The sequence below is a fragment of the Cherax quadricarinatus genome, chromosome 13 (assembly GCF_038502225.1).
Source record: "Cherax quadricarinatus isolate ZL_2023a chromosome 13, ASM3850222v1, whole genome shotgun sequence".
In the NCBI taxonomy this organism is placed as follows: Eukaryota; Metazoa; Arthropoda; class Malacostraca; order Decapoda; family Parastacidae; genus Cherax; species Cherax quadricarinatus.
The window spans coordinates 18,067,870-18,080,330 of NC_091304.1; the positions used below are offsets into that span (position 1 = coordinate 18,067,870).

The following is a 12,461-nucleotide window of genomic DNA, read 5'->3' on the forward strand; positions in this document are numbered from 1 at the left end:
GAGCAACGGCTCGTAACTCGGAAAACTCGTTAGTTGGGGCACTCGTAAGTCAAGGTACCACTGTATTTACATTTGAAGAAGCATCTTGGTCTTTTTATTGGTTGTCATTTTGTTATACATTGTAAATTTAATATTTTAAATACATTCACCATTTCTACAGCAGGGTGACCCAGAGAAATAAAACACAATGCTGTTTCCATGGCTTTCTTTCCAGAAGTGTACTGATATCAAAATTCAAAACATCCAGTATTAAGATCCTCACTTATCCTTCAGAGTCCTGCAGTTTTATTGACTAGTGAATTTAGTAACCTAAATGAAAATTACATATTTTATGAAAAAGAGGATAAAAAAGTAGACAAGGTATGATATACATTGGAACTCTGGTTTTCATACTGTTTGCATATCATACAATTCGGATTAAGAACACTTTTTTGGGTGAAATTTTGGTCCGGATTTTGTAGCTCAATTCGAAAATCGTACAAATCATACATGTCCACCTGCCCAGGAATGCCGTCAGTCTGGTTTTGTCACTGGTTGAGTGAGCATTCTTCTGAAACATTTCACAATTTTTGTGCTTGTTTATTGATTGCAACTGCAAAATAAGCCACCATGGGCCCAAAGAAAGTTCCTAGTGCCAGCCCTTTGGTAAAGAAGGTGAGAAACACGATAGAATTCTTCAGTGATTCTACAATATGTATGATACTAAGGCAGCAGGAGCCAATAAAGGCTATAGCGCCAGCCAGCGATAAAGTGCAGCATTAAGAGTGTAGCATGTAAGTTTAGCAATTAAGCGATAGAAAAAGAATGACACGAAACTAACTCCTCCAGTGTTGTTGGAGGTTTAAAGGCCACTGACAACATACACTGCCCTGTGCTATTTTCCACCACCCTCAACCTCTGCCAGCATCTCCTCCAAGGTAAGTGTGTACTTTAGTATACATGTACATTCAATAACCACTTTATTTCTTTACATTCTCTATTATGTTTTTATACGATATTTCTTATTTATAAATTACATACGTTGTTTCAGTGTTTTCCTTATGAAACTGTGATGTAGTGCAGTTAGCCTCACAAACACTCCATTTTCTCTTATAATAATGGGAAGATATGTAGTCACAGCAGGAGAGAGAATGGCAGCTGCCGCAGCCACCACTAATCACATACGTAATAACATATTTTATTCATTCTAGAGGATATATCATGTTTCTATGTTATTAATCTTCTTTCAACACACCGGCCGTATCCCACCAAGGCGGGGTGGCCCAAAAGGAAAAACAAAAGTTTTTTTTTTTTTTTCAACAAGCCGGCCGTCATGTCATATTAGATGAATTGTGATAAATAAATAAGCCATAGAGTTGATATTAGCATCACATTCAAGTATTTTGTCCTATCTCCAAGCAATAAACTCTCCTCCCTCTCCCCTCCTGACTGTCTTCCATGCACCAGTAAGACTCTTCAATAAAGGTAGAAGTGATTTAGATGTTCATTTATTCATTTCATTAGTCCTTTATATTTATTTCTCATTGTTTTCTGTGTGTAAAACTGTAGTTATTCTTTATAAAATGTATTTTTTGTCAATACTTTTGGGTGTCTGAAATGGATTAATTGGATTTACATTATTTCTTATGGGAAATATTAATTCGGTTTTTGTACATTTCGGATTTAGATTGACCTGGAACGGTTTAAGTACGAAAACCGGAGTTCCACTGTAACACATAATGAAAGTAGTTTGTTATATTATGTACTGGTGGATAAAAGGTTGATGGGTAAGCTTCAGGATGTGAAATAATCCCTGCACTTTAAAGGAGGAGTTTGGGATATTGGCAGTTTGGAGGGACTTCTAAACTGTGGTATCTGAGTGCCTCTGCAAATACAGGGATTGTGTATGAGTGATGCTGAAAGTGTTGAATGATGATGAAAATATTTTTTATTCTTTTGGGGTTTTTCTTTTTGGGTCACCCTGCCTCGGTGAGAAACAACCGTTGTGTTAAAAAAAAAATGAAAATTTAGTAAAGATTTAAATAAGGATCTGCTTTTGAAGTTTATCTCAGTATAGTTATCATGGGTTTTGAATGCTGCAGTGAAAAGGAGACTAGAGGCAGTGGAGATATCATGTTTGAGAGCGATGTGTGGTGTCAGTATCATGCAGAGAATTTAGAGCATAAAAATTAAAAGGCAATATGGGATCACCATGCATGTAATTCAGAGGGCTGGGGGTTGACAAAAAGGGTGATTAAATCTAGGGTGGAAGGTAGTGGAGGTAGGGGTCATCCCAGAAATGGTTGGAGAAAGGGAGCAAAAGTGGCTTGAATTTTAGGGGTTTGAGCATTCTGCGGGCTTGTGAGAGTATATTAAATAGGAGTGAATTCGGACGAGTGGCTTTTAATGAACATGTTGGAGTACGTGCAAGGTAACTTTTATGAAGGATTTTGGGGTAACAAATTAGCCAGATTTGAGCCCCGGACGTGGGAAGAGCAGTGACTGCACTTTGAGCGAGAGGTGGAAAGAATACAGTCAGAGGGGGATCTGTGATGTCAGTGCACTCTTCGAAAAAAGGCAGTTGACTGAATGATGATAAATGTGTGTCGTTCTTTAGGTAACCCTGCTGTGGCATGAGATGGCCAATGGATTAAAGAAATATTATCATGTGGAAATGTAGCCTGTTTGTAGGCTGTCATATATGTGCATTAGTTAATGTAAATTAATATCATGATATTACAATCTTTCAGCATCTTGGTGATGATGAGGTTGATGCTTTCTTACGAGAGGTTACTGCAATGGCAGATAAAATTTCTGAAATAAAAACAAAGTTGCAGATGGTTCCATCATATCAGGAGGCTAAGGAGAAGGCAGAGGTATGTTATATGTTAATAAATGATCATACTCTACTTATATTGGTGTACATCTTTGTTAACTATGAGGCACTCAATATGCAATTCATCCCCCTTATTTTATTATTTTTTTATAAGATGAGATGTAATTGGCTCTATGTGGCCAAATGTTGTAAGGCAGTGGCGTCGTAAGGGGGGGTGGGGGGCACCCCGGGTGACACCATTTGGGGGGGGCGCCCCGGGTGACACCATTTGGGGGGTGATACTGTAGAGCCTGTAAAGAAGGTGACATTAATGCCCAAAACAGTGCTGCACCAACATAAGAGAAGAATCCTTTGTTTTTGTATAGCCTATTTAGGCCTGTATAGGGAAAATCATTGATTTTGATGATGTGATAGATGATTTTGCAGGATTGAAGGCAAGGAAATCTTGCCTTCCCCTCTCACTGGCTCTATTACAAGTGTGGAGGTTCACCCCCCTCCTCGTTCTGTGCCTCCCTCCCCTGTCCCCTCCCAAGTCTCTCCCTCTTCTGCTGCCTCCCAGGTTTCTGCCTCTTCTGTCCCCTCCCACACTTCTTCTCCAGTTCCCAACACGCTTTCGTTCCCCCCCCTACTTTAGTACAGTCCATTACTGTCCCAATTTTTACTCACCCTCCTCCTTCTATCTCCAATATTGTCTCCCATACAACGTCTTTGAATTCAGAAACACTTGACACTATTTCAGAATATATTGCAGAGACTAAACCTTCAATGGACACTGATCCACCTCCTGTTCCTTCTCTTCCCTCTCCTCCATCTCCACAACTCCATTCTTTGCAATGCTCCGTTCCTTCGCTGCTTGAACGTCTTCTGATGCCACCGCACGTAAACTTTTCTAACTCTTCTAGTCCGTAGGTGCCCTTACCTATGGATTCCTGGTATTTTCCTCGTTGCCAATCATGGCCTATTTACAGTGGAATATCCGCGGCCTCAGGGGTAATCGGGGTGAGCTTCAGATGTTGCTTTCCAGGTTTTTCTCTGTTGGTGTTTGCTTACAAGAACCAAAATTACACTCAGCTGTTTTCCAACCTATCTCAGGCTATAATTTATTGTATTCTTTGGATCCTTTCTCAGATGGGACCTTTAACCCTTTGACTGTCGAAGGGCCCAATCCTGAAGTTGCTCCTGGTGTCGCAAAATATTCGAAAAAAAAAAATTATTTTTTCTTATGAAATGATAGAGAATCTTTTCCCGATTCTAAAGACACCAAAAAAACGAAATTTGATGGAAAACTGACGGAATTACGCTCTCGCGAAGTTAGCGACTTCGGCGATATTTAAAAATCAGCAATTTCGCCCACTTTGAGCCCTATTTTCGGCTAATTCCGTTATTCCAGTCAACCAAACTCATAACTATTTCTTCAGAACTCTATTTTTTCTATCAATTGAGCACAAGAAACTGCCCATTTACCGATTTCAACTACCCAATAACATGGTCAGAAATTTGAAATTTGGCCAATTTCACGAAAATTAAAAAATACGACAATTTCAAAATAAGGTCCAGAATGAACAATGCAGACATTCCTGGCTCTAAAATAAGATTTTCTTTGTTCATCAGTCATGTCTCCAGGTCCCTGTGATATTACTCTTGCTTTTTATTTTGAAATTTTATTCAAACAAAAAATAGAAGATTTACTGTTATGCAGACTACTGCAATACTGTAATAATTGTAAAAATTACATCAACCCATTCATGACTGCGTATTAGAATGGCTATTTGGACATTTATTGGACAATGACATCATTTGTTTACTTTTGAACATCGGCAAAAATCAAACATTTCCTGTACTTTGTGCTCCATTTCCAGGTTCTTTTTATAGTAAAATTAATCAAAATCACCTCCATTTCTATAATATAGTTTCCATTCTATCAAATGAGACCATGAAAACGAGAATACAACCACAAATACTATACGAAAATAGACCACAAAGTCGGCATTTTAATTAAAAAAAACGGTCGGAGTTTTTTTTTTTCTCATTATGCACTGCGTGCTCCAGGATTTTTTTTATGTGGTGCACACTGACCACACAGACCCATTCTCTCACATGTGGGCCTACTAGCTTTCTCCTGCCTGATTTGAAGCCGCTAGAATTTATGAGTATATATACGTCAAACACGGTACCTCACAAACGTATATATACGGCCGCGACAGTCAAAGGGTTAATGAAAGTGCCCTTCTTCTACGTAATGATATTCCATACTGTCAACTATTTGTCCATACCTCGCTGCATTACACTGCAGCCCGTATCCACTTGAATAAGTGGTTTACAATATGTTTTTTATATTTCTCTCCTTCTCGAGCATTTTCTATCCCAGATTTTGCCTTTCTTGTTTCATCCTTACCACAACCACTTCTGTTACTTGGCGATTTTAATGCCCATTATTTCCTCTGGGGGGGGTCTCATTGTGACTCGCGTGGCATTCAGTTGGAGGCTTTTCTCGCCTCTCACCCCCTCCATGTTTTAAATACGGGTACTCCCACCCATTTTGATCCTTGTACTCATACTCTCTCTTGCATCGATCTATCGGTCTGCTCTTCCTCCACTGCACTAGACTTCGCCTGGTCTGTTCTACCGGATTTGCATAACAGCGATCATTTTCCAATCATCCTTACTTCTTCATATTCACCACCTTTCCTTAGCCCTCGCTGGCAATTTGATCGGGCAAATTGGGACCTTTACTCGCAACTCACTGCTTTTAGTGAGGTTCCTTCTTCATCCTCTATTGATGAGCTCCTACACCTCTTCTCAACGTCAGTTTTAACCGCAGCTTCTCATTCTATACCCCAAACCTCAGGCAGGCATTCTCAGAAGTGCATGCCTTGATGGTCTCCTGCTTATGCTCGTGCAGTACGTTTGAAACGCGCTGCATGGGCATGGGGCAGGTACCGGTACAATAGAACCGATGAGAGACTTCTGATTTTAAGCAGAAGCATGCGGTCGCTCACCGTGTCATCCGTGATGCTAAACGCACTTGCTGACGAGATTGTTTCCACCATCACCTCTGCTTCCTCTATGAGTGCAGTCTGGAAAAAAGTGAGGAAATTGAGTGGTAAATACTCTCCTGACCTGGCTCCTGTTCTACAGGTCGCCGGTGTGGATATAGCAAACCCTCTTGACGTTGCCGTTGAAATTGGCACTCATCTGGTCCGTATTTCCCGGGGGCTCCATCTATGCCCCTCGTTTCTTTCCTCAAAGTCTGCCAGAGAGTTAGTACCCTTGGACTTGTCTTCTCTCAGAGAAGAATAGTATAATGTGCCTTTTACACTTCAGGAACTGGAGGCAACACTCTCAGCTTGCCGATCATCAGCAGCTGGGCCTGACGTCATTCATATTTGGATGTTACAACATTTACATCAGTCAGCCCTTACAGTCCTCTTACACCTCTTCAGTCTTATTTGGTCACAAGGAGTTCTTTCCCAGCTATAGAAATTTGCCATTGTTCTCCCTTTCCGCAAGCCGGGTACTACTGGACGTGATGCCTCCCACTATCGTCCCATTGCTCTCACTAGTGCAGTTTGCAAAGCGATGGAACATCTGGTAAACCGACGTTTAATGTGGTATTTAGAGACACACAACAGTCTCTCCACTAGTCAATATGGCTTTCGTAAGGGCCAATCTACAATAGGCCCCTTACTACGCTTGGATACGTATGTTCGTAATGCCTTTGCGAATAACCACTCAGTTATTGCCGTATTTTTTGACCTTGAGAAGGCATATGATACAACTTGGACGTATAATATTTTGGCCCAAGCCCACTCCTTAGGCCTCCGAGGCAATCTACCATCCTTCCTTAAGAACTTTTTAACTGACAGACATTTCCGTGTTCGAGTTAATAATGTGCTCTCCCTGGACTTTGTCCAAGCTGAAGGTGTCCCCCAGGGATGTGTTCTGAGCACAGCACTTTTTCTTCTTGCTATAAATGGTTTGGCCTCTGTTCTTCCATTCAATATTTGGTCATCACTCTATGTTGACGACTTCGCTATTGCTTGTGCATGCGCTGACTGTCACCTCATTACAGTTTCTCTCCAGCATGCGGTCGACCGTGTTTCCAATTGGGCCACCACGCATGGGTTTAAATTTTCCAGTACCAAAACTTACTAATTTACTTTCACTAGACGCTCTGTCATCTCCATTCATCCTTTGTACCTCTATGGCTCTCGTATCCCTAAACGTGATACAGTCAAGTTTCTAGGCCTTCTCTTTGACCGTAGGTTATCCTGGAAATCTCACATTACCTCTCTGAAGGCAACTTGTCACAGCTGGCTGAACCTTCTTAAAATCCTTGCTCATCTTTCATGGGAGCTGATCGTTGAACTCTCCTTCGCCTACATTCAGCCCTCATTTTATCGAAACTCGATTATGATGACCAGATCTATTCAGCGGCCTCTCCTGCTACTTTCTCTAGCCTTAACCCCATCCATCACCAAGGATTACGTTTATGCCTTGGTGCTTTTCACTCTTTCCCTGTTGAGACCCTCTATGCAGAAGCGAATGGTCCATCCTTATCTGATCGCTGTGATGCCCATTGCCTTCGCTACTATGTATGCTCTCACAATCTCCGCAATCCTTCCATTTATAGAATGGTCACCGATATTAGTAAACATTCTTTATTTGTTCGCCACCCCTGTTTGCTCTGTCCCTTCTCTCTTCGCCTACATTTGCTCGTCTTCCCTTCAGTTACCACCTTTATATGTTCATGTAGCATCTCACTTTTCCCTACCCCCCTGGGAAGTTCCAGCTGTTTGGGTCTGTTCTTTCTCACTCCCTTGCTCGAAAGCCCATCTGCCTAAGGTGGCTTCCCGCTCTCTTTTTCTTGACCACTTCCACTCTCATTCTCATGCCATCACAGTGTACACAGATGGCTCTAAGTCTTCTGACGGCATCGGATTCGCAGCATTGTTTCCGGACAGCATCGTGCGAGGGCATTTACTATCTTTGGCTAGCATTTTTACTGCTGAATTGTATGCCATTCTTGCAGCACTTATATTCGTATTGCATCATTTGTGGTTGTCTCAGACTCCCTTAGTGCTCTACCGGCTATATGGAAATTTGACACACCTCACCCCTAGTTCTCTGTATCCAACTTTGGCTACACCTTATCTCTACCAAGCATAAAGATATTGTTTTTTGTTGGGTCCCTGGTCATGTTGACGTACAGGGCAATGAAGAGGCAGATACTGCTGCGCAGTCAGCGGTACATGACCTACCAATTTCATATAGAGGTGTTCCATTTCCGGACTATTTTGCTGTAATAGCTACCCACCTTCACACCCGTTGGCAACAATGTTGGTCAACTCTACTCGGTAACAAACTTCATTCTAATAATAATAATAATAATATTAAACCGAGTATAGGTTACTGGCCGTCTTCTTGTCATCAGTGCCGAGGTTGGGAGACTACTCTCTCCCGCCTTCGCATTAGCCACACTCGTCTTACTCATGGGTATCTCATGGAGAGGCACCCTGTTCCTCTCTGTAAGAAGTGTCAAGTTCCAGTATCGATTAGCCACATTCTGTTAGACTGCCCTCTCTCTCAACGAGCACGCAGAATTTACCTCCAACGTCGTCTCTGCTCTACTACTCCCTCTTTACCGTCCCTTCTTGCTGATGGACCCTCCTTCAATCCTGACTCTCTCATTGACTTCTTGACAACGACTGATTTACTCCACAAACTCTGATGATGATACCTTTCGCACTCCCCTCAGCTCTTTCTACCTCAATCTCCTGCTGCCCTCTACCCTTTCACTATCCACTGCCCCGCTGTTCTCCGTAACCTACTACTCATCCCTCTCCCTTTTGCCACCTGATACCCTCACTTCCTTCCTGCCCTGCAGTGCTGTATACCCCTTGTGATTTAGCGCTTCTTTTTTATTATAATAATAATCTATCAGAAACTTTACTAAAATCTAAATAAGCAAAATCAAATTCTTTATCATGATCAACAGCCTCAAAAGCTTTACTGAAGAAAGTTAATAAATTAGTTAGACAAGAATGGCCTCTTGTGAATCCATGCTGAGTATCATTAATCAGATTATGCTTATCCAGATGGCTTCTTATAATCTCAGCTATAATTGACTCTAGTAATTTGCCTCCAATTGTGGTCAGGCTTATTGGGCAGTAATTTGAAGGTAACGACTTGTCCCCTGCTTTAAAAATATCTTCCACATATCGGACACTACTTCTGTTTAACCCTTAAACTGTCCAAACATGGATCTACGTCCATGTGTGGGGGGCTCCGAACGTAGATATACGTTTTTTTTTTTTTTTACATGCTTTCAAATGGGGAAAATCACGGTCGGAGCGCTATGCACATGAACGTAGATCTACGTTTGGATAGTTTAAGGGTTAAGAAATAAATTAAAAATATTAGTTAATGGTTCACAGAGTTCCATTTTGCATTCCATAAGAACCCCTGAAAAAAGCTCATTAGGACCAGGTAATTTATTTTGTTTCAGTTGGTCTGTTTGTTTCATAACCATTTCACTAGTGACTGTGATGTTACATAATTTATTTTCTCCAGGCCCACTATAAAAATTAATTACTGGGATATTGTTAGTATCTTCCTGTGTAAAAAACGAGAGAAAATAATCATTTAAAATCGAGCACATTTCTTTCTCTTTATCAGTAAGATGCCCATAGTTATTTTTAAGGGGACTTATCTTATCCCTAACTTTTGTTCTATACACCTGGAAAAAACTTTTTGGGTTAGTTTTCGAATCCCTAGCAACTTGGCAGGTCCTTCACAAATCCAACCCACTAACAGAATTAATGCTACCCAAGCAAAAAGCTTTGATAATTCTATTTACTCATATGCAAGTCCCACTCAGTTTTGTTGTGAGGGTTCGTGGAGATATGATTGTTGGAGATAAACACACTTGTTGGGTGGTAACACTTATATTAGCAGAGTATGAGAAGGGAGCCCAGCCTAGCCTGTCTTGTTGCCTTTAGGTCTAAGCGTAATCTGAGGAAGAGGCAGAGCACCCAACACTCGCATGCAGCCTCACGTGACGTCACACATGCTAGCCACTGAGCCTAGCAAGGGGTCAACTATGTACAACATATGGATGGTACTAACTATGATACTCAGATAACATATACATATACTGGGGATCAGGAACTATGCTGACAATCCAACTCCTCTCACTCATGTATTTATCCAACTTAAATTTGAAACTATCCAAGGTTTTAGCTTTATTAGGACCTTGGATAGCTTTAAAAGGAGATTGGACAAATATATGAGTGGGAGGAGCTGGGTATGATTAGTGTCGTGGGTACATAATAACATAAGAAAGGAGGGACACTGCAGTAGGTATGTTGGCCTAGACCCCCACCTTCATTCTGAAATTCGAAACACTGCTGGCCCCAAGGGTTTCGGATAAAGGGATGGGGACTATAATTATTTTGCTTTTTGTGTTTAGTTTACTTTATTTACTTAATGCCCAATAATTATTATTTTTCTTCCTTTAGGCACTTGAGCAAGAGGTAGCATTGCTGGAACCAGATGTTGCTACAGTTATCTCCCATGGTGACACCCTTACACTCACAACACACATGGTGGATGTTCCCCGAGCCAACACTATTCGTATTGCTGTCAACGATTTGCGCACACACTGGTCGGCATTGAAGAGTGAAACTGAGGTTAGAGTTAATTTAATATCTGTATAATGTACCCCATACCCATCCTGTGGGTGGTAGTCAAAGGATTACAGAAGTACATAATGGGTCCAGGGACTTGGCTGCAGAGTTTTGATAACAAACAAGTTAGTGTTTTTTCTTGTTTTTTTTTTTTGTTTTTTTTTGAGTTTTTCTTTCTTTTTGGGTCACCCTGCCTCAGCCGTTTCCCACCGAGGCAGGGTGACCCAAAAAGAAAGAAAAACTCAAAAAAAAAAAAAAAAACAAGAAAAAACTCATTATCTTTCAACACTTTTACCATCACTCATACATAATCACTGTCTTTGCAGAGGCACTCAGATATGACAGTTTAGATGTCCCGCCAAACTGCGAATTCCCAAACCACTCCTTTAATGTGCAGGCATTGTACTTCCCATTTCTAGGATTCAAGTCCGGCTAACCAGAAAAAAGGGGCAACGAACCTGTTTAGTTGTGGTGAAGGTCGCATCTAGGACGATGACACCAGGTTGCAATGTTTATATCTTTGTACAAAGGATGGGGGACGAAAGAGATTGTAAAAATTAAAGGGAAATAAGTTTACTGAGTATTCCGGGTAAAGTGAATGGTAGGGTTATTATTGAAAGAATTAGAGGCAAGACAGAAAGCAAGATTGCAGGTGAACAAGGAGGCTTTAGAATGGGTAGGAGATGTGTAGATCAAGTGTTTACTTTCAAGCATATACAGCCTCTCCTCACTTAATGATGTACTCGTTTACTGACACCTTGGACTTACAATGGGCTCTCTGACCAGTATTCATACCTAAATAATGTATATTAGAGCTGATTGTGTGAACGATCTCTGATATTGTTTTAATGTCACCTTTGCACCATTTTTAACATGACTGGTATATTTTTCAATGTTTATACAGTAGTGTACTGTATATTGAAATGAACAGAATAGAGGAAATCAGCTCTAATATACATTATTTAGGTATGAATACTGGTCAGAGAGCCCATCATAAGTCCGAGGCATCAGTGAACAAGTGTGTCGCTAAATAAGGAGAGGCTGTATATATAGGCTTGTACATGTATGTGTAGTGTGACCTAAGTGTAAGTAAAAGTAGCAAGACTTGAAGCATATATATATATATATATTTTTTTTTTTTAACAAGTCGGCCTTCTCCCATCGAGGCAGGGTGACCCAAAAAGAAAGAAAATCCCCTAAAAGAAAATACTTTCAGCATCATTCAACACTTTCACCTCACTTACACATAATGACTGTTTTTGCAGAGGTGCCCAGGATACAACAGTTTAGAAGCATATACAGTGGACCCTCGACTAATGCTATTAATCCTTTCCTGAGAGCTCATCGTTAGTCAAAATAATCGTTAGTCAAGTTAATTTTCCCCATAAGAAATAATGGAAATCAAATTAATCCGTGCAAGACACCCAAAAGTATTGAAAAAAAAAATTTTTAACACATGAAATATTAATTTTAATACACACAAACTGAAGAAGACATGCACAGTTACATGACACTTACCTTTATTGAAGATCTGGTGATGATTGATGGGATGGGAAGAGGGGAGTGTGTTGATGGTCTTAGTGTTTAGAAGGGGAATCCCCTTCCATTAGGACTTGAGGTGGCAAGTCCTTTTTCGGGGTTACTTCCCTTCTTTTAATGCCACTAGGACCAGCTTGAGAGTCACTGGACCTCTGTCGCACAACATATCTGCCCATAGAGGCCTGTACCTCCCGTTCCTTTATGACATTCCTAACGTGTTTCACAACATTGTCAGTGTCACCATTAAACACTTGTTCAGGTTTCAGTCCTTCACTGTCTATGTACTCCTTGAATTCCTGCACATATTTTTCAGCTGCTTTTTGGTCCAAACTGGCAGCCTCACCATGCCTTATCACACTATGTATGCCACTACGATTCTTAAATCTCTCAAACCAACCTTTGCTGGCCTTAAATTCACT

The 12,461-nt window shown here is 40.8% G+C and overlaps 1 protein-coding gene across 10 annotated transcripts in view; it reads left to right on the forward strand.

Moving 5' to 3' along the window:
- Positions 1–12,461, forward strand: part of LOC128688508 (utrophin) — a gene marked incomplete at its 5' end in the record, with an annotated part of 1,206,544 nt that overhangs the window by 185,000 nt on the left and 1,009,083 nt on the right. For all 10 annotated transcript variants that reach the window (XM_070084560.1, XM_070084566.1, XM_070084565.1 and 7 more), the window contains 2 exon segments: positions 2,730–2,855; positions 10,336–10,506. In XM_070084560.1, coding sequence (XP_069940661.1) covers positions 2,730–2,855; positions 10,336–10,506 — 297 coding nt within the window.